Consider the following 18,687-nt stretch of genomic DNA (forward strand, 5'->3'; position numbering starts at 1 on the left):
CTGCATTTCTCTCTCTGTCTCTCTATACATATTCATATATATATATATATATATATATATTCTGTGCCAGTTTTTCTTTTTAGAACGCGATATTATTACTTCGGAAGAAAATTTTTACGTATATGCCATTTTTATGTTTAACTTTGAGGCTCCGCAGATTATTATAGTCAAACACTAGTTTATTTTATACGTGACATCGTACGTCTTTCTCTATCTTACCCTCGTCAATTCTAAAAAGCGAATATGTTACAGAGAAGATAATTTAATCCATCCCATATAAAAAGCAGTGCAAGTTGTCTAAAGTTAAAAGGTGAAAGAAATCAGAAAAGGGAAAAGAAAGAATAGGGATCATAGATGTGTATATCACTCATCACTATACCGTATCGCTATCAACGACAACTTTCTACAATTGTAGCAGATAGCCTCAACCTGCTTTACAGTTTATCATATAAATAATCATGGAAAAAAAGTTCTAAGTTTGCCCTTTGGTTTACCAACAATAACAATCCGCCATTCTTTGTCTTTCAAGTTTTTCTGAGCTGTGACCTGCTTGTTTTTCTCGATGATCGCTCCTTTTCATTTGTACAGCGAACGGTCCAGGTTCCAGAAGGTTCGAATTATATATGCGTATGTATATATGTTATAATGAGTGTGAAACCAAGGAACTTGAGGCTATATAGCATTCCCGAGATGTTGGTGTTTGATTTGGTAGAATGAAGCTTTCTGAATGCAAATTAAAGGTTCAGGTGCCGAAATGGTTAGAATGTGTTAATCTTGCAGTTGAGGGTCATCTTCAACCTTGGTTTGCATTTGTGACAGTTGGCTTATGCCATTTCTGGATTTCTTTCTTTTTCAGTAGTCTAAGGAAAAAAAAATTGCGATCGACTCATGAGTGTGGGTCCAGTTATCGGCAGAAAGAAAGAACATCATAAGACTAATGAGATCTTGATACTTTAAATTAGTATTGGCAGAAAGATTTCTCTTTCAGTAGCCTATGGTTCATGATTAGTTCCATGTATACCATGATGAACAACGAGAGTATTGGTGTAATTTATCTGATTTTGTTAATACTTTAAATTAAATATTATTCAAGGAAAACTTGGAAAGGAAGAATATTGAAAAAAGTCGGTCTCGATTAGGTTCTAGTTATATGCTTCATCAATCAAGTCTATCTCGATTCTCAACGGCCTACTTTAATATGTTGCATAATATATAAATATACACACACAGACTGATTTCGTTAATAAAACATGAGAATAAGATTAGATGAGATAATGATTATGAAGGAATAACGCCTTGGCTGGGACGTCGGGTCGGATTTTGGTTGTCTTCTGTACTATCAGGAAAAAAAAAAAAGATGAGATAACATATTGCTTAGTTTTGATGCATGCTACTATTAGGTCATATATGACGGAATATCCATAATTTTTTCAAGGGAAAAAAATTAGGGAGAATGACAATTAAGGGCCTGCTAAGAACATTAATCCTAATTACAGACCGTGAAATTTTAAAATCAGAGTTAAGGATCATGGTCCTTAATTGTGATAAAAAAATGTAATTTATGAGGTGGGATTTACTAACGCAACTTGGGAATTCACTAACCGAACTTAAGAAAATTATTAACGTATATTGTGAAAATATGAAACCCCACTTGGAAATGGAGTGTTTAACAAAAAGCGCCACTTGAAAATTTACTAACTAGACTTGAAAAAATTTCTAACGTATATTGTGAAAAAATGAAACCCCAGTTGAGAATCATTAATTAAAAGTGACTTATTCAAATTGGTGTTTTTTATTAAACAATCGATTCCCAAGTGAAGTTTCATGTTTTCACAATATACGTTAAAAATTTTTTCAAGTCCAGTTAGTGAATTTTCAAATGATGCTTTTTGTTAAACATTCCATTTCCAAGTGGAGTTTCATGTTTTTACAATATATGTTACAAATTTTCTCAAGTTGGATTAGTGAATTCTCAAGTGGCAATACTGAATTTCACCTCACAAATTATATTTTTTTAATCACAATTAAGGACCATGGTCCTTAACTAGAATTTCAAAATTTCACGGTCCGTAATTAGAATTAATGTTCTTAACAGGTCCTTAATTGTCATTCTCCCAAAAAATTAAGTGGTACGGCCAATTCTAATTATTTTGGTGGGAAATGGTTTTCAAAAGAGAGCTATTGTATTGTTATCAGCAAAAACTTTTAGAAGATTTTTTTTTTCATTTTTCGTTTTAATGTACACCTAACGCTCATAATTTTTATTCATTATTTTAAGAAAATGTTTTAAAAATTAAAAAAGTCTACCATACCATGATTAAAAAGTTTTTGAATAGATGAATTATGAATAAATATAGTCACAGAATAAGACACATGGCTGTTTTTTTAAAAACCTTTACTTCAATATAATATGATATGATAATCAATAAACTATTACCTTCAAAGTCAAAGCCAATTGTGAGGTGTGAATGCTGGATTTTTTTTTTATAAATAAAATCCCACTCAAATACTCTAGAAATTGAAGCTTGCGTCGAGTAGAAATTAAATAGCGTATAAAAAGTTTCAAGACTTGAAATTGAAACTTGTACATAGGAAAAAAGAATAGGTTGAAAGAATTTAAATTAATCATATCAGATAGAATAGTTATAAGTATAACAATTGAGTTTGGCCCAAAAAAGGAATGAAAGAAAAGAATGTATATAACGATTGAGTTACTACCGTTACGCGTCCTTGTGAGAAATTTTTTATTTGAATCTTCTGAGTTCTGAGAAATGACTTAATTTTTTGTCACGTGGGAAAATCATATTAATTAATTAAGCTAATTTTAAAAACAATTATAACGATTGAAGTGTGAAAGAAAAAAGGTGCTCGTGTATATCATTTCAAAGTATCAAGACATTCAAGATTTTCCAGCCGTTCCATTGCATGATTTAATCATAGTAAGTGTGAAACTTGTAAGATACCTTGTAAATAAATAAAAAAAAAGAATGAGAAAATGAATATATATGTACACACACGCACATGAGGTTTCCATCCAAATATATATATATATATATATATGAAAATTTCCAGAGTCTCCAAACAAAGGATCGGAGAGGTGATAATCATGGAAATTTGGATATGCATGGCTCTCTCTCGAGGTCATTCAACTAGAAAATCTTAAATTACACAGAATCTCCTAGTTAAAATTTAAATCAAGAGGAAATAACTTACGTAATTTCTAAGCTCGACACAGGAATTTTTGTCGATGACAGCAAATTTGCTTTTGTAAAATTTTAAGTTGGTGCAAATAATTTGTTTTCGTTTACTGTTAGCCATGGCATGTGGTTTGACTTGACTAAAGATATTGCAGAGAAAATCTACAGAGTCAATCTCAAATCATCAAATAAAGCAATATATATAAAATTTAATGTTGCACGTGAATTACTCCGTGATATATAATATGTGTAAACAACGCCGTTAGTTTGGACTCACGTGTCACCAATAGTGCATGAGAATATCAACATATCTCACTCTTCTCTCACGGGAAAACAAACAGCATTATTCCCCATCGAGAAACAATTAAAATCCTTGTAGAAGGATCAAGAACAACAAAAAGATTTGACAGGGACTTTGGTTGAGGCGCTCAAATTAATCTCCAATACGTGGAGGTGCACAACACCGCCACACAACCCAAATATCACAGCCTTGGCTTTGGCTTATCTCTATGGGTGTGTTCCATGTCAGGATGCTCAGCTCTGAGTTGGTTCAATCAATGGCAGTTTTGTAATTACTGGGGACTCGGGAGGCTGAAAATGGAATCACAAGTGCTCTGGACGACAGCCACATATACTCCGTAACGGGTCCTTCTCTTTGCCTCCCAACGGGGCAGCCAAACGACACCGTGGGCCCTCTCCGTTTTGTGCTTTCTTTTCCTGTGGCCCCACCTCCATTTCTTTCATTTGTTTCTTTACATTTTTAAGTAAATTTCATAATCTAATTAGTTAGGCCAGTTTAATAAACAGCCTAATAACTTGTTCTACTCGCGTTTTATTAGATTGTAAGTCAAGTGTATTCCTTTGTTATTTTATTTTTTTATTGCCTGCGCACTGGTATTCTAAACCTCTCTTTAATTTCCAATTGTTTAATCATTTTAAGGAATCCAGCTTGTGATATATTATGGAGAAACTGAAGTGACCGGCGGGGATGGTGGTCGGGGCATGAACGTGGTGACACCCGACACACTCCTCGTTAAGTCGTGGTTACGCACACAACTAATTCGCTAAGTGTTGGAAGGCCATCCATGTCTGAAAACGTACGTATGAGGGAATCCCATGTTTGGACACGAGCATCCTCCGTCAACTATCACTGTTCTTGCCTCCTCCAATCTCTTTTTCATCGCTTCATTTTTTTGTTCGCATCGGAGGCAGTCACCGCCACCACACTCTCTGAATACATGTGATTCCGCTCAACGTGCATGAACTGTTCCCTTCACAAGCCACTACAGCACTAAATTACAATTACTTTTTCTCATTCACGTCTATGCACACATCGCAATCTCTTTCAGCTTTTTTCCTTTATGTGGCTTCTCTTCTCTCTTTATCCAACTTCTGTCCATCGATCCTTCTGCTTCATCTTTGTGGGGTCTCTCTGCGGATCGTAGAAACAAGTTTAAAAGAGAATACTTAGGCACCAAGTGGGAAAGCCCATGAGTTGCAGAACCCTAAGTTGTGAGTAGTTTGTTTTCTAGTGTTGGAGATGTTACTGGTGAGGTGTGACCTTTTTTCATATTCTATCTTGTATGATTAGAGAGATGAGGATCGGTTTCTTCTTTTAAGAAAGGAGGCCCAGAATATTGACAAATTTCAAAATAAAGTTAGATGGATAAATTAATGAATGAATAAAGGAGTGGTGCAGCATAAAGACAATGAGAAAGCAAACAGTAGTATCAAAATAAGTGATTCAGTAGTTCTGGTATGTCCTGGTCATACATATATGTGTACTACTTTACAAAATTAACGCGAGAATCTAATCTAGCGTTGGCTGTTCCCTACCTTATCAATTTTCGGGGTACATTAAAATCAACGATTTGAGCGGTTAATAAAATGTGTGTTTCCCCCTTTTGTGCTAGCAAATTTTTTTCTGGAATGCACATATAAATATTTGATGGTGTGCAAGCAAATAGCAACTTTTTTGCTGGAATGCACTTATATGCTCTAGCTCGGTATTACTTCATGCAATCACTTCAAATCCTATATACATAAACTCAGCCAAATTAAACCACACTGTTTCACAAACTATGAACAATATATATAGCTTATTTTTCATATTTCATCCATAGTCCACACTAGTTTTTCCACAAAAAAAAACTATATTTACCACAAAAAAGTGGATATACTTAATTCAATTAATTAGAAGAAATTAACAACAACTAATGAATATTATTAGAAGGAATATTCTGAAAATATTTATATGCGAAAAATAAATATGGAAATAATAATTGACAATATGTAACGTACATAACCGTTTCGGATTTGATTTACTATACCAAAATTTGACATGACGGTTTCCGTTCGGAGAGATCCTATTGGCATAAGGTGTGATCAGACATAACTACATAATCTATAGATAGAGAATGGGTCACATAAAGCACATATTAAAGCATTTTCGGTTAATAATTACTTAATCCTATTAATTAGTACAAAGCATGCGCCGCCGTCTAAATGATCGGCCTCACCTTCATGAGAGAAAATTTTTAATTACATTCTATCTTCATTAGGTATCCCAGCATGAGAATTTGATATGTAAAGGAACAGAAGGAGTACAGAAAGTGGTCATTCATTTTTTTCCCAAAAGAAATCATCAGCCAATCATAATTGATACTGAATTGGTTATACAACAATCATTTAAAAAAAATACTATGTTTTGAATACTCTCTTGGGCCAGAATATTAATATAATTAGGTGGGGTATCGAGACAAGTCATGGTTGGTTAGCTAACACTTGGTTTTCACAAAGCTTGGTATGGGTAAGAATTAGACCCAAAAGAGAGCGTTTTCGATCTGTCCGGTTCATAATATATGATATTTTTTATAAGCTCTATTTGATCCAAAATCTAAGACGCAATTATTGGGCGGCGGCCAACGTTCTGACCTTGGCAAACTTTGTTTGAATTATATATATTAGCAATTGTTTTTTCTTTCCAACCTAATTATAGAACTCGATCCAATAATTAGTATGAAAGCGATGCTCATAAGTTCAATTTCCCAAGAAGCGGTTTGCAAAAGCCATGCGTCGAGAGAGGAAAGTCGAGCGGCTAACACTTTAATTTGATCATGTTTGGCAAGATAGAAATGCCTTTCACAGTCAAGGCTTCCTTTCAATTGCTGACCCAAATTATGTTTCGTAGGCATAGAATTAATAAAGGCATCTTCTTATTAATTTCATGACTTGGTTGTTTGATTTAGCAGGAAAGAAAAAGGAAGACGAATGAAATGTCAAAATGACAAATTTGCCATTCAAAAACAAAAAAAGTTCATATTTATATTTCCATTCCTTCCCCTCCCTCACTTCTTTTCACATTCTCTGTAGTTAGGGCTACAACATGCTCTACCATCATCAAGGATATATAGAGGCACGCAATTATGAGTGCAAGTTTAAAAAAAGAACTTATGTCAAAAGACAAACATGTTAGATATAAGAGCTTTTTATATTTATAAATCTTCCTTTACTTGTAAAGTTATTCGACAGAGAACTCATAATAGAGGCACATAGTCAAGCAGTGTTTTCATGTTTAGATGTTTTTGAAGTGATTAGGAGTACTACCAAACATAGAAGTACTTTATCTGCAAAATGAAGAATAGATGGAAGAAACCTCTCCCCCAAAAGAAAAAACATGGGAGGGAAATTATTAGTAACTATTATAATTTTTGATTTAGTATGGAAAAGATTTGATACCATGGCAATAAAACCCATCTAGGATCATGAGCTTACCAGCACTTTAATTAGAAAACTTAACAAGAGCTGGATTAATATAGAATGGGCCAAGGGCATGCAGGATGACAAAGGTAATAAAGCTCTAGCTCCTTTAATACGACTATATTTTCAAAGATTTTGTTGCATTTTTAGAACTTAAATTCGAAATCTTAGTTTAGTTGGCACAATCCTGCATCCTATACCAGTTGAATCAAGCACTGGAAGATAGAAGAAGAATGTTTACAAATAAAAACTGGAAAATAGCCAAAATAAAAATATAGCTAGTGTGTGATATAAAAGGGTGAGTATGTATGATGGGAAATAAGAAAACATACGGTTGTGGAAGTGACCTACCAACCATTGATGTGGAGGGTTTTGTCAAAGATTCGCGTGCAACGCATGGATTAGGCAGCATGAATGTGACACCACATTAAGAATTGGCTTTATTATTATTCAAAAAAGGCGATCTGGGGATTCTTGTGTCTTTGCTTATTATGATTAGAGTACTAATCCAATTATCATGTGCCCCTTCCTTTTCCTAACACTCCTTTGACCTCAACATGTTTGTATACCTCACCATTCATCATCATCCCTTTCTTTTTTTATTTTTAATTTTAGTGGGCTCCTCCCTTGGCTCGTTTTTGGATACCTATGGCGCCAAATCACTTCAATCAACTTCATTTGCTTCCCCCACTCTCTCGTGTCCCTTATCTAAATCCTACGTCCACTTTTCACGCGCTGTAATTTTATCTTCAGATATATATACATGGATATATACTTGGTGAAGCTGTCTTTTAAATTGTGATCAACATGCATCAACAACCCAACAGCAAGTGGGCAAAGTCCAAGTTGTATATATGTGACATTTTCCTTTTACAAGTTTAGTTGAAATTTAATACATGAAGAAAACATTGTGTGTCTTGGTGCATGAGAATTTAAATTTAAACTCCATTCGTATACATAAAAGTTTATGGGTTTGGAGTTGGATCCAAATCTATGTTTTGGTTATTATAATTTTTTTTATCATTTCATATTCTCTCTGGATGCTAAATATTTGAAATTTGAACTACGTACTTTGATCCTTTCTTTTCTCTATGTGTATTTAATTAATGGTGTCTCTGTTATTCTAGCTCGCCTCGGCTCTCATCTTTTGTCACCATCTCTTTTCGCTTGAAATACAGAAGTAAGCTTTTCACTCTTAGTCTTCAGTTTCAATATTGAATCTGAAGCCATCTCTCTTCTAGTTCTAAGATTTTTATCTTACTTTCAAAGAAAAAAATTTCAATTACATGAATTTTAATTGTGAAAATAAATATATATTGTACACGCATCGGATAGATTGAATTCAATATCATGATCAATATGTTTTTAAAATCAACTACTAAGAAATTATAGTACGATTCAAACATTTTCCAGCGTCTGATATGACATGGGATTTAAGCAAGGGGTAATTTGTTCTATTCTCCCTTCATTAAAAAATATATGGTATTTTTTATTGAATCTTACCCTCTAATAAAGTAATTACTTATGTTTAAACTAACCTTATATTTTTATATTTACTCCTATTTAATAGGGTGTTTCACTCTAAAAAAAATATAAAATAATCTATTCAATAGGGGTACTTTTGGAGAAAAAAAGGAAAATGATTATACTTTAAAAGTTTAAAAATGACTTATATTTTTTAATATTAAACCTCTCAAAAAATACTTTATAGTTTTTAATAGAGGGAGTATATATTAATTCAAATTTCAAACATCAAATCTCATTTTTCCGTATATATGAATTTTTTTTTTCTAAAAAAGAATCTTTATAGTTTATTCTGCTTGTGAGTTGAACTTTGTTGACAACTGAAAAATACGTGTACTAATGAGCAAGTCGAATGCATATCGTCGTCCTTGGGAGGATCCAAGGATATATGAAAAAGCAATTTCGTTGATATTATCAGATCAAATGATCAAATAAAGCTGAATTTTATATATCCTTTCAGCTTTATTTTTTCCCCTTTCCTTTTTTTTTCCCCTTATATGTCACAAAAATGGTTGAAGAATCCCTACTTTTATGTGGATAATCAAAGAATGACAATTCGATCCGTACCAACTTGGTCCATTTTAACTTCAATTATGCATTTGGGTTAATTTTCTTGATTATTTTGTCATAACTGTTAAATGTCTGAATTTGTTCATGGCTGTATAATTCTAGGCATTAGGACTACATAAAAGACGAGACAAGATTAAATTTTGGCCTAACATGAAATCTGATCTCTTTTATGAAAAAGATTGGGTTAGCCAACCCGTATTTCAGTATACTCTAATTGTAACTTAAAAATTAACAAGACTGAATTTAGTTCATAAGATAAGAAAATTAGTCCTGATAGTTCAGTACTCACTTAGCTCTTTTTTTTTCTGTAAAGCTTAATTCATAGGACTAGAAGACTTGTTCCGAACTTGGTAAGGCTTGGTTTCCTATCATGCCCACCCCGAGAGATTAGTCTAATCTTTTTGGTCTTTTTAGTCTTTTGGACCAACTTTTTTACTAGACCAGGTCAGACTTATTCGAGTTGGACTGGGATGGATAAGACAACTAGACTTTTACATAACCTTATTGGGCATGCCAAAGACACAGGGTCTCATTGTAGACAAAGATTTCCAAGCTTCCTTACTACAGGTAACAATTCATTTTATTCTGATAAATTTAATTAAAATAATAAAAATAATCATAATCATAAAAAAATCCATAAAGAATAACAACAAAAAATATTTGAATTACAATACAAATAATTTAAATTCATAACTTCAACAACAGCAACAACAACAATTAATAAATTTCAACAACATATCTAATACGTATTACAATAACAATTTAATAACAAACTAAATTAAAATTATAATAAACAGGATGGTGAAATCTGAATGAAGAAAATATTGCATTCAAACTTTAAACTATTCAAATATATTAAAAATAATTAAAATTATATTAAAATAATTTCATAGGACCAAATTTGGTCTCTTATCCTATCCAACTCGAGAAGTTAGTTTAATTTTTTTAGTCTTTTTAATCCTTTGAACTAATTTTTTTATTGGATTGGACCAAACTTATTCAAGTTGGACTGAGATGGATAGGACAACCATACTTTTACATAGCCTTCTCAGGCACGCCAAAGACACAAGGTCTTATTGTAGACAAGGATTTCCAAGCTTTCTTACTACAAGTTATCCGGATGTGCAAATACAATATATGTTTGAAGGAAGAAAATTTGATTAATGGTGCAAGTTTACATGTAGTTGCAAAAGTACAAAAAAAGTGGAGAAGAATAGCTAAAATCCTAAGTGCAAAGCAATGTAAAAGGTGAAAATAGTGACGAAGCTTTAGTATTTGTGTTTGATGTCCTATTTTTCTTCAGCTAAACCCTATTTATAATGCTCTTTTGATGTCGTTATGTTTGCCAAACAAGGAACCTAGCTAGATGCCCTTGCCAAAATATCCGCTTCCCCTTGGCACAAGCTCATGAAATTTAGGGCACATTAAGTAATGATCCCAGGTCTAAATAATGATATTTTTGAAACAGTTGGTGTGAGTCTTATAAGTCATATCTTTTTCACAATGCAATGCTTAGTTAGTCAAGAATGTTTCCTTTAAATGGAACAGGCTTTACTTCATTTAACAACTCTTATTAAGCCTCACTTTTTGTTTGTCTAGACTTGACGCTTTGTTTTCTATTATTTTAAACTTTAATTAAATGTCACCCCATTTTGGGTCCAAACAAAATTTGATTTATTTTTTATAGTTTTACCAATGGTCAAAGTTACAAAGCAAAGTTTTAAAGCTATTAATTTTCCAAACCGCAAATGTGTGGCTTCTCTGGGAAAAAAACAAGAATAAATGACAATTAAGGATCCCATAAGACTATTAATTACAATTAAGGACCCAAATTGTTGAAATCCTAATAATGGATCAAGGTCCTTATATGGAATTAAAAACATATATAAGCTTAAAAAATTGCTCTGAGTTGGAAAATAAAAAAAGACACTATTGAAATTCTTATTATGGATTAGGACTATTGTTAATTTTAATTAAAAAAATCAAGATCCACATTTAAAAATGGGTTGTTTTATAATATAAAACTAAATTTCACTTGTGAAACTTTGTTAAAAAGCATTTATGAATATATGATAATCACTTAGAAATTCACTAAAGTCACTTTTAAATATAAAGTCAATCATATGTGAATTTCTGTGCTTGTCAATATATAGATAAATCATTTAAAAAATTAAGAAAAGACATTGTTGAAATTATTGTCATTGGTTGGGACTATTATTAATTTCAATTGAAAAAAATCAGGATTTCAAATGTTATGGGTTGGGATACTGAAATTACTATTATGAGTTGAGACTATTATAATCTCATTCCCAAGTGTGAATGTTGATTTTCCCAACTAAGATTAATAGTAATTCAAACCCATAATAATAATTTAAATACTCAAAGGTAATTTTGTAAATTTATATATATGTTTTTAATTTCAAGTAATGGTCATAATCTATTATTGGGATTTCAATAATTTGAAGTTCTTAATTGTAATTAATGATCTTTTGGGTTTCTTAATTTTCGTTTTCCAAAAAAAAAAGTTCTAGCATAATTGTTACAATTAATTTCGTCCATTTGTGGCAAAACAAAAGCTAATTAATGATTAAAAACTAATAAATTAAATTAGCCATTGTGACAAGGCAGTGTTATGCTTAATGCAGATCGACATATATGGCAAATTAAATTGATCGTTGTTTACTTTAATTTCGCTAGCTAGTGATGTTTGCAATCAACTTTGGAGAAAGATAAGACTTAAGAGATAAACATGATCTTCAGAAAAAGCAGCCCCCTTTTTTAATTTACTACAATTCTGTCTGCCTATACACATTACTTTAATTTGGCGGTAATTAATATCACTAGGGAAAAAAAATAACGGGTCTAATTGAAATATTTTTGTTTCATGTTAGGTTATCTAGTTATGCGTGGGCTTAATAAGTTGATGTTAGCAGTACCATATCAAATAAAATTAAACTTAATGATAAATATATAATAAAAAGAACTCCTAAGATTAAATCTTAAAAAATTTTAAATTAAGATGTGGTGTTCTATTAAATAAAATACATGTCCACAGAAATTTTTGTCATGCAACTAGATCGAAGAAGCACAAAAAAAAAAAAAAACTGCTCTGGAATAAACATGCATGGAGCAATTGAACTCAAATTTGGATTATTATGATTGCAAACATGTTGATCATTACCTGAGTAGGAGATGAGTGATGGATAAAGAGTATAAATAAATGAATGAGGAAATGATGTGTAGATTTTATTGTTCATAATGAGTGTCATCAAATACAATTGTTGCAACGGTTTGGTTCCCTAGCGTGAAACCAACAATAAGTCAACTGGGAACAGTAAGTGTTAGTGAAATTGATGATTGGGAAGAATTAAAAGGGGAATATAATTTTCCGTGGAGGATAATATTATGGGAAGCAACTAATTAACTTGAGAGTGAATGAATGGGAATTGACTCGAGCCTGAAATTGGGGAACCAAAGAGTACAGTAATTAGGTAACAAATCATAGAGAGGGATCTGCATTTTGGCCACCTTATACGGTCATCAACACCCTAAGTGTCTTGTGTCTTTTCCTTCCCCTCTCAAGGCTGGGTATTATATATAAAGTTAAAAGCTAAACATATCTTAAAATTTTTTTGTGAGAAATGTCTGGTTTTTTAAACTTTTGTTTGTAGTTATTTTACCTCAAAACTCTTTAAAAAAGTGTAATATTGCCCTATCATTAAAATTTAAAGTTAATTAACTGTTAAAAACTTTGTTTGATGGATAAATGTACAAATGGCATATTGAGAATCAACATCCAAACAACTTTCACAAGGCCAATGATTAGAGCTCTCGAAGAATGGAACTCCTCCAACAAAGAACCTAGTGAACCACTGGATGTCAAAGAAGTTGTTGAACTGAATTAGGAAAGCAAGCGAGACCTTCTTCTCTCTTCCCATAAAACTCCCTTCTCTCTCTCACTCAATAAACAGCTCTCTCAAAAAAGATTTCCTTACAGGGGTTGCAATCAAGCCCAATTCCACATCATGTTCTCCTCTTAATTTGTCCCTTCACATCCTCCAACAATGCATTGCAGTCAGATCACTCTCCTCTCTCTCTCTCTCTCTCTCTCTCTCTCTCACTCAGATTTGGAAGTTTATTAATTAACAATGAATAAGGGAATCATCTAAGGAATCATTTGGAAGACAGAAAAGCAACCAAATATAGTTTTCTCCGCTACCTATGCCATTGGACGAGTTCCAATAGAAGAGGGAGGATTTGAGACACACAAGGGGTTGAAGGGGACATGAATGGACATCACGAATTATTTGGAAAGGGAAAAGGGAAGATGGACAGTTTTTGGTGACATGTTAGTTTTTTTTTTAATTAAAAAATAACATTTAGTGATCAAAGTTAATGATAGTTGATGATAGAGTGAAATTGAACTTTTTTTTAAAATTTAAGATTACAAATGCATTTAAAAAAAATCTAAAACATTTTTATTCTTTAGCTCTTAAATATAAACATTCTTTTAATATAAATTCAGTCGTACACAAAAATAAATAAAAATGCAATGTGAGCATTTACTGCTCATCATTATATATGTTATTATTTTTCTTGATTTTTATCTTCAGTCAAATGGTACAATACAGAATGTATAAACCTGGATCAATTATTGTGAAGCGTGAGGGAGACAGCCTCGGCTGGCGGTAATTAAAAAGCAGGAATAAGTAAAAGCATGGTGAGCCATTTGTCTTTTGTGCATCTATATATCCAAACAAAATGTTCATTCCATACACCAAAAGCAAAAAAGGACACATTAAACAGCAAATAAAAGATTTGTGTCTCTAAAAGAAAAGGACGTAAAGCTTATTTGGGATTTGGGTTTCAAATGGTCGAGCTATTCAAATTACATGCACCTAAAGTAGATTAAAAATCTCAAAGAGACAGAGAAGCTTGACCTGGTTGGTGTCAAGCAAATCCTTAGGCATTTCCGTTGAGAAAAAAATCCTCATTATATACTCCCTCCATTAAAATATATAAAGTATACTCTCTTTATAATCAATTTTAAAACAATACCATCTTTTCATATTTGTCCATTTTTTTATATTTGTCTTTATTTAATCGGATGTCTCACTTAAAAGTAAATGATTAAATAGTACATCTTATATTTTTGGACATCTAATCTAAAAAATGTATTATATTTTTAAATAGAGGGAATCTTAGATTTGGATCTTTATTCATTATATTATCAAGATTAATTTCTTCTGCTAGAGTAAACTCATAATATTTGTAACGACAAATTATGAACAATATGACTCATTTATTAAACACTCATTCAATTGCAAAGGGCAAAAACAAAATACTGGCTCGTAATTATTTGAGTCCAAAATAGATCGGCCCACCAAATGGTGGCCCATTGGTATTCAATTTCACGAGCACAATAGGGATCCGAAACCTTGCCAAGTTTATTGAACATGAATAGTGGAGACGAATACAACGTGATCATTAATATAAAATTGGGCCTGACAATCCGTTTTGAACTGTTCATCCAAAATTCTGAAAGCAGGACCCAAAAAGAAATTGCTTTCTCAACTTTTGTATCACAAGCTTCTGCGTGTCTTCTGTGCCCCCAATTTTCCCGTTTTCTCCTCGAATCTTGAATTTAAAATGTGGCCATTCTATGGCGCCAATTTGGGTCGCAGAAGGAGGATCAGGTGGCTTCCTGATATATATATATATATATATATATCTCCATCGTTCTTATTATGGAAGGAGCAAATATTACGCAACTTCATGCTTTGGATTTTCCCATTTCTGTAAATGCAAGTATGCTTTCTCGGCCTGCATTTGTATCATACCATTCATATATGTCACACTAATTACTATTCAACCACAAAAATCACGAGATAAATCAGAAGAGTGGAGTTTAACTTTGATGAATAATAATAATATTATTTAATCGGACACATAGATCAATACCTCTTTGTCCCAGTCGCAGCGAATGGTGATCAGAGCCAGTATCAGTGTCTGAGTAGCTGTGCCACCAAAAATCATGCCAGCCCATATCCCCTGGTTTTTCCATCACCCATTAATAACAGTCTTAGAGACATTTAATTAATCTTAACTCAACCTCACCGCCACACACACACACGTCAAAAGATAAGCATGTGCATGTCAATTTAATATTATGAATAAATTAACATGCCGCCTGTTACATAAATTATTTACATGCTAAATGATTTTCTTATCAGGTTCAATAATAGTTGTACTCAATTTTTCATTTGATTTCTAAAATTTGTAATCGTTTTTCTTAAATTTTTTTAGTCACATCTGTGCTATGTCATACTTTTACTAAATCCCTATAGCAAGGACGTCATGCACGTATTGTTTAATATTTCGAATATATCTAATTAAGGCCAAGCGAATGAGCGAAATCAATGATCAATAGAAATGAGACGGTACATGCCAATTTATTCCTCGAAATGAATTAACTCATTAAATGACGCGTATGTCAAGACAATCAACACTTGCTTAGTCATGTTAGGAAAATATATATTGATGCAAGTTTAATAATAAATTTTGAAATATTAAGAATTAAATTGAAAAATGGATGGAAGTACAAAACAACGAGGGATAAGTTATTGAGCCTATATCGGTCATCAGCATATGAGTCTCTTTTTTGCATAAACAGGACAATGTAATCTGGATGAGCTTTTTGAATAATAGTTTGCACATACCATAACACCAAGGTGGAAGGCCCAGCCCATCAAAAAACCAAGGGGAATACCGATGAGATAGTAACAGGCCAGGTTAATATATGCCACGTAGGACTGCCACCCCGATCCCACTGCGACGCCTGTACATGCATGCGCCAAATCCATCACGATCGTGTCAAATAATATTAAAATTATTATATTAATAGAAAAGATGAGCATTTATGTGGACGAAGGGTTGGAGACAAACATACCGGAGAGAACAGGCTGGACGCTGTTGAGCAAGATGGTAAAAGCCAGGAGGAGAGAGAGTTTGCTGACCTCGTCAAGCACGGCTTTGCTAGAAGAGAATATGAATCCAAATTGATTGTGGAATATCATTATCAGCGTCCAAAACATTATCCCTATCACCACAGATGTCCCTACCGACACCTTCGTCGCGAACTTGGCTCCTTTCCCGTTCCCTGCCCCTAGCTCGTTCGCCACTCGAACCCTGCATTTTCATCCATCTCATCATCTCTTTCAAACACCAACAGAGGACCTAACCAAAAGTCAAAAAGGCTGCTGTCTTCCGCGCTGGTTTCGTACGAAGCTGCAGCCCATGACTCTCAGAAAGTTTGGCTCCATTTAAACAAGGCAGAATATCCCCTTGAAAGAACTCAACATCTAACAAGGATTCTTCATAAATATTAACAAGTAATAAGTGAAGTTCAAGTTTCAATAGATATCTGATCTTTCCAAGTCTCCTTCAGATATTAAATCATTTTAGAAGTTCTTTATTAGTATTCTCCCTCTAAACAAACTTCAAGCGGGGGCTCTATTTTTAGTTTTGTGGAAAAGTAAAGGTGCATGCATGTGTTTGATTATTTTAATTACTATACCCCTTTCTATGGCAGGTTCCTCCTGGAATTCGACGTTGTCGCTAGATGTCCCAATTATTTATGGAAGGATACAAGTAATTGCTGATAAATTATTGCTATACTTTGTCTTCTCCCTATGCTTAGTCCTCACTCATCCAACGACATATAATTAAGGAACAGCGGCTGGTTTAATTATTAACGTGACATATCATCATGTCATTTTCAAGTAATCGTGTCATTAAATAATTATGACTGGAGAATGCGAGTTGGTGAGTTTAGATTTGAATATTGAAATACCGAGCCCAGAAGGTCACCATAACAAATTATGATACGATGAGCTGCAAATCTTGTGGCACACGAATTCGCAAAAGGAATTTTTGTTGGACACTACTACCTCGGTTGATAATCATGATTAATTCATGCGCTGAACATCATAAAATAGATGTGTTAAACTTCACAATTTGAGTTTGACAACGTTTTCCGAAATCCGAAGCCACCATCCACATGTTTTCCTAGCCACTTGATTCCGTCGTAGATACGTGAAAAGGATGGCTTGATCAGATACGTATTTGTTCAATATTGTTGTGGTGCAGATATTTCGATAGATTATTATATTTATTTATTAAAATTATACTATATACTCCATCATCTTAAGGTCTTACCCGGTGGCAGCAAAGAATCCCAGAGGAATCATGAGCTCCCAGCCATTGATAGTCATGCTGTCATACGCACAAGACAAACAACATAATCAGTGCCCACGATTCCCCCACACTAATTGTTTCAAGTAAATCTTAATCACTTGCCCAAAACACGAATATCAAATGAAATGAAAGAAACTAACTAAAATTCGACAGGGTAATATGCGATTAATCACCATATAGACAAGGCATCCACCGCGATTTCCGCGTTCTGAAGATTCCCTGTCATCAATATCAGCACTCTGTAATACCAGTTCTCCAGGCTGTAATTGAAACCCACCAATCATATTTAAACTCATTACTTATGATCAACAACTTTACTAATATATTTACAAAACTAATTAAATTAAGTTTATCATTAATTAGAAGTACCAGAGCATGACCCCAGAAGCAGCAGAGAGCTTGACGAACTCCCAGAGACCAGAAAGAGCTTCAATGGAGAATCCAGTCCAAGTTTCAGGACAGCCACCACACGCAGTGTAACCAAAAAGTCCAAACACCAAAATCCACCACGATATATTGATTGTAGCAGCAGTTCCGATCACTCCGAATTGAAGCTGGTACACGAACAACCAGCTTACGAACACGTGCACGATCAGAGCCACCAGAGAAACCCAAGCAATCGCCCCAGTCTTCAGCTGGCTCTGCAAAAACCGCTGTAATGGAAACTGAAACGCAAAACTGAAGTGAAGAGGTATCATCCACTTCGCCACCGTCCCGGAAAGCTCCGATAACTCTTCTGTCTGCCCTAATAGCTTTAACGCCGGCGTCGCAAACAGATAGATGGGTAAAAGAAACACACAGCACACGAACAGCACGATCCATGAACGCTGCATGTATACCCCTAACATGTAGTACTTCTTGGCACCGTATGCTTGCCCACATAACGTTTCCAACGCACTCGCCATGCCCAACTGATCCAATAAACATACAGAAATTCATGTACCAGACAAATACACTGAGTGATTTAAGAGGAGTCAAGTGGAATAAGGTTGCGGGGTGCGTGCGTACCATGAGACCGAAGTCGAAGCCGACGATGACGTTGTTGGAGATGGAGATCGCGGCGAGCTCGAGGTCGCCGAGGTGGCCGGCGAAGGCCTGGGTGATGACGAGCATGGAATAGGAGGCAACACGGCTGAAGATGGCCGGGCCCACTATGTGCCAGAGCTTCTTGGATTCGGCCCATACCCTTCTGGCTAGGGTTTCATCAGGGTCGTCGTGTTGTTCACTTTTGGGGGCGACGGCTGAAAAGTGGGGTTCCAGCAATGGAACCTTTGCGTCCCGTAACCGAGAAGAGGAAGACTCTTTGCTCGGCATGTCGTAACTTGAAACGAAGAAGAAGACGACAGTGAGAAGAGAGAATGAGAGGAGCGAGGGTGTTATA

The 18,687-nt window shown here is 34.0% G+C and overlaps 1 protein-coding gene across 1 annotated transcript; it reads right to left on the minus strand.

Moving 5' to 3' along the window:
- Positions 1-14,405: 14,405 nt before the first annotated feature.
- On the minus strand, positions 14,406-18,687 carry LOC129311607 (protein DETOXIFICATION 27-like). The gene is made up of 8 exons (XM_054953967.1): positions 18,315-18,687; positions 17,676-18,217; positions 17,480-17,566; positions 17,268-17,324; positions 16,000-16,238; positions 15,770-15,888; positions 15,012-15,101; positions 14,406-14,873 (listed from the first exon to the last, which is right to left on the minus strand). The coding sequence occupies exons 1-8, from the start codon at positions 18,618-18,620 to the stop codon at positions 14,814-14,816; spliced, it is 1,500 nt and encodes a 499-aa protein (XP_054809942.1). The 5' UTR covers positions 18,621-18,687; the 3' UTR covers positions 14,406-14,813.

Source organism: Prosopis cineraria, unplaced genomic scaffold (assembly GCF_029017545.1).
Source record: "Prosopis cineraria cultivar Desert tree isolate PC_DT_omini unplaced genomic scaffold, ASM2901754v1 PC5, whole genome shotgun sequence".
Classification (NCBI taxonomy): Eukaryota; Viridiplantae; Streptophyta; class Magnoliopsida; order Fabales; family Fabaceae; genus Prosopis; species Prosopis cineraria.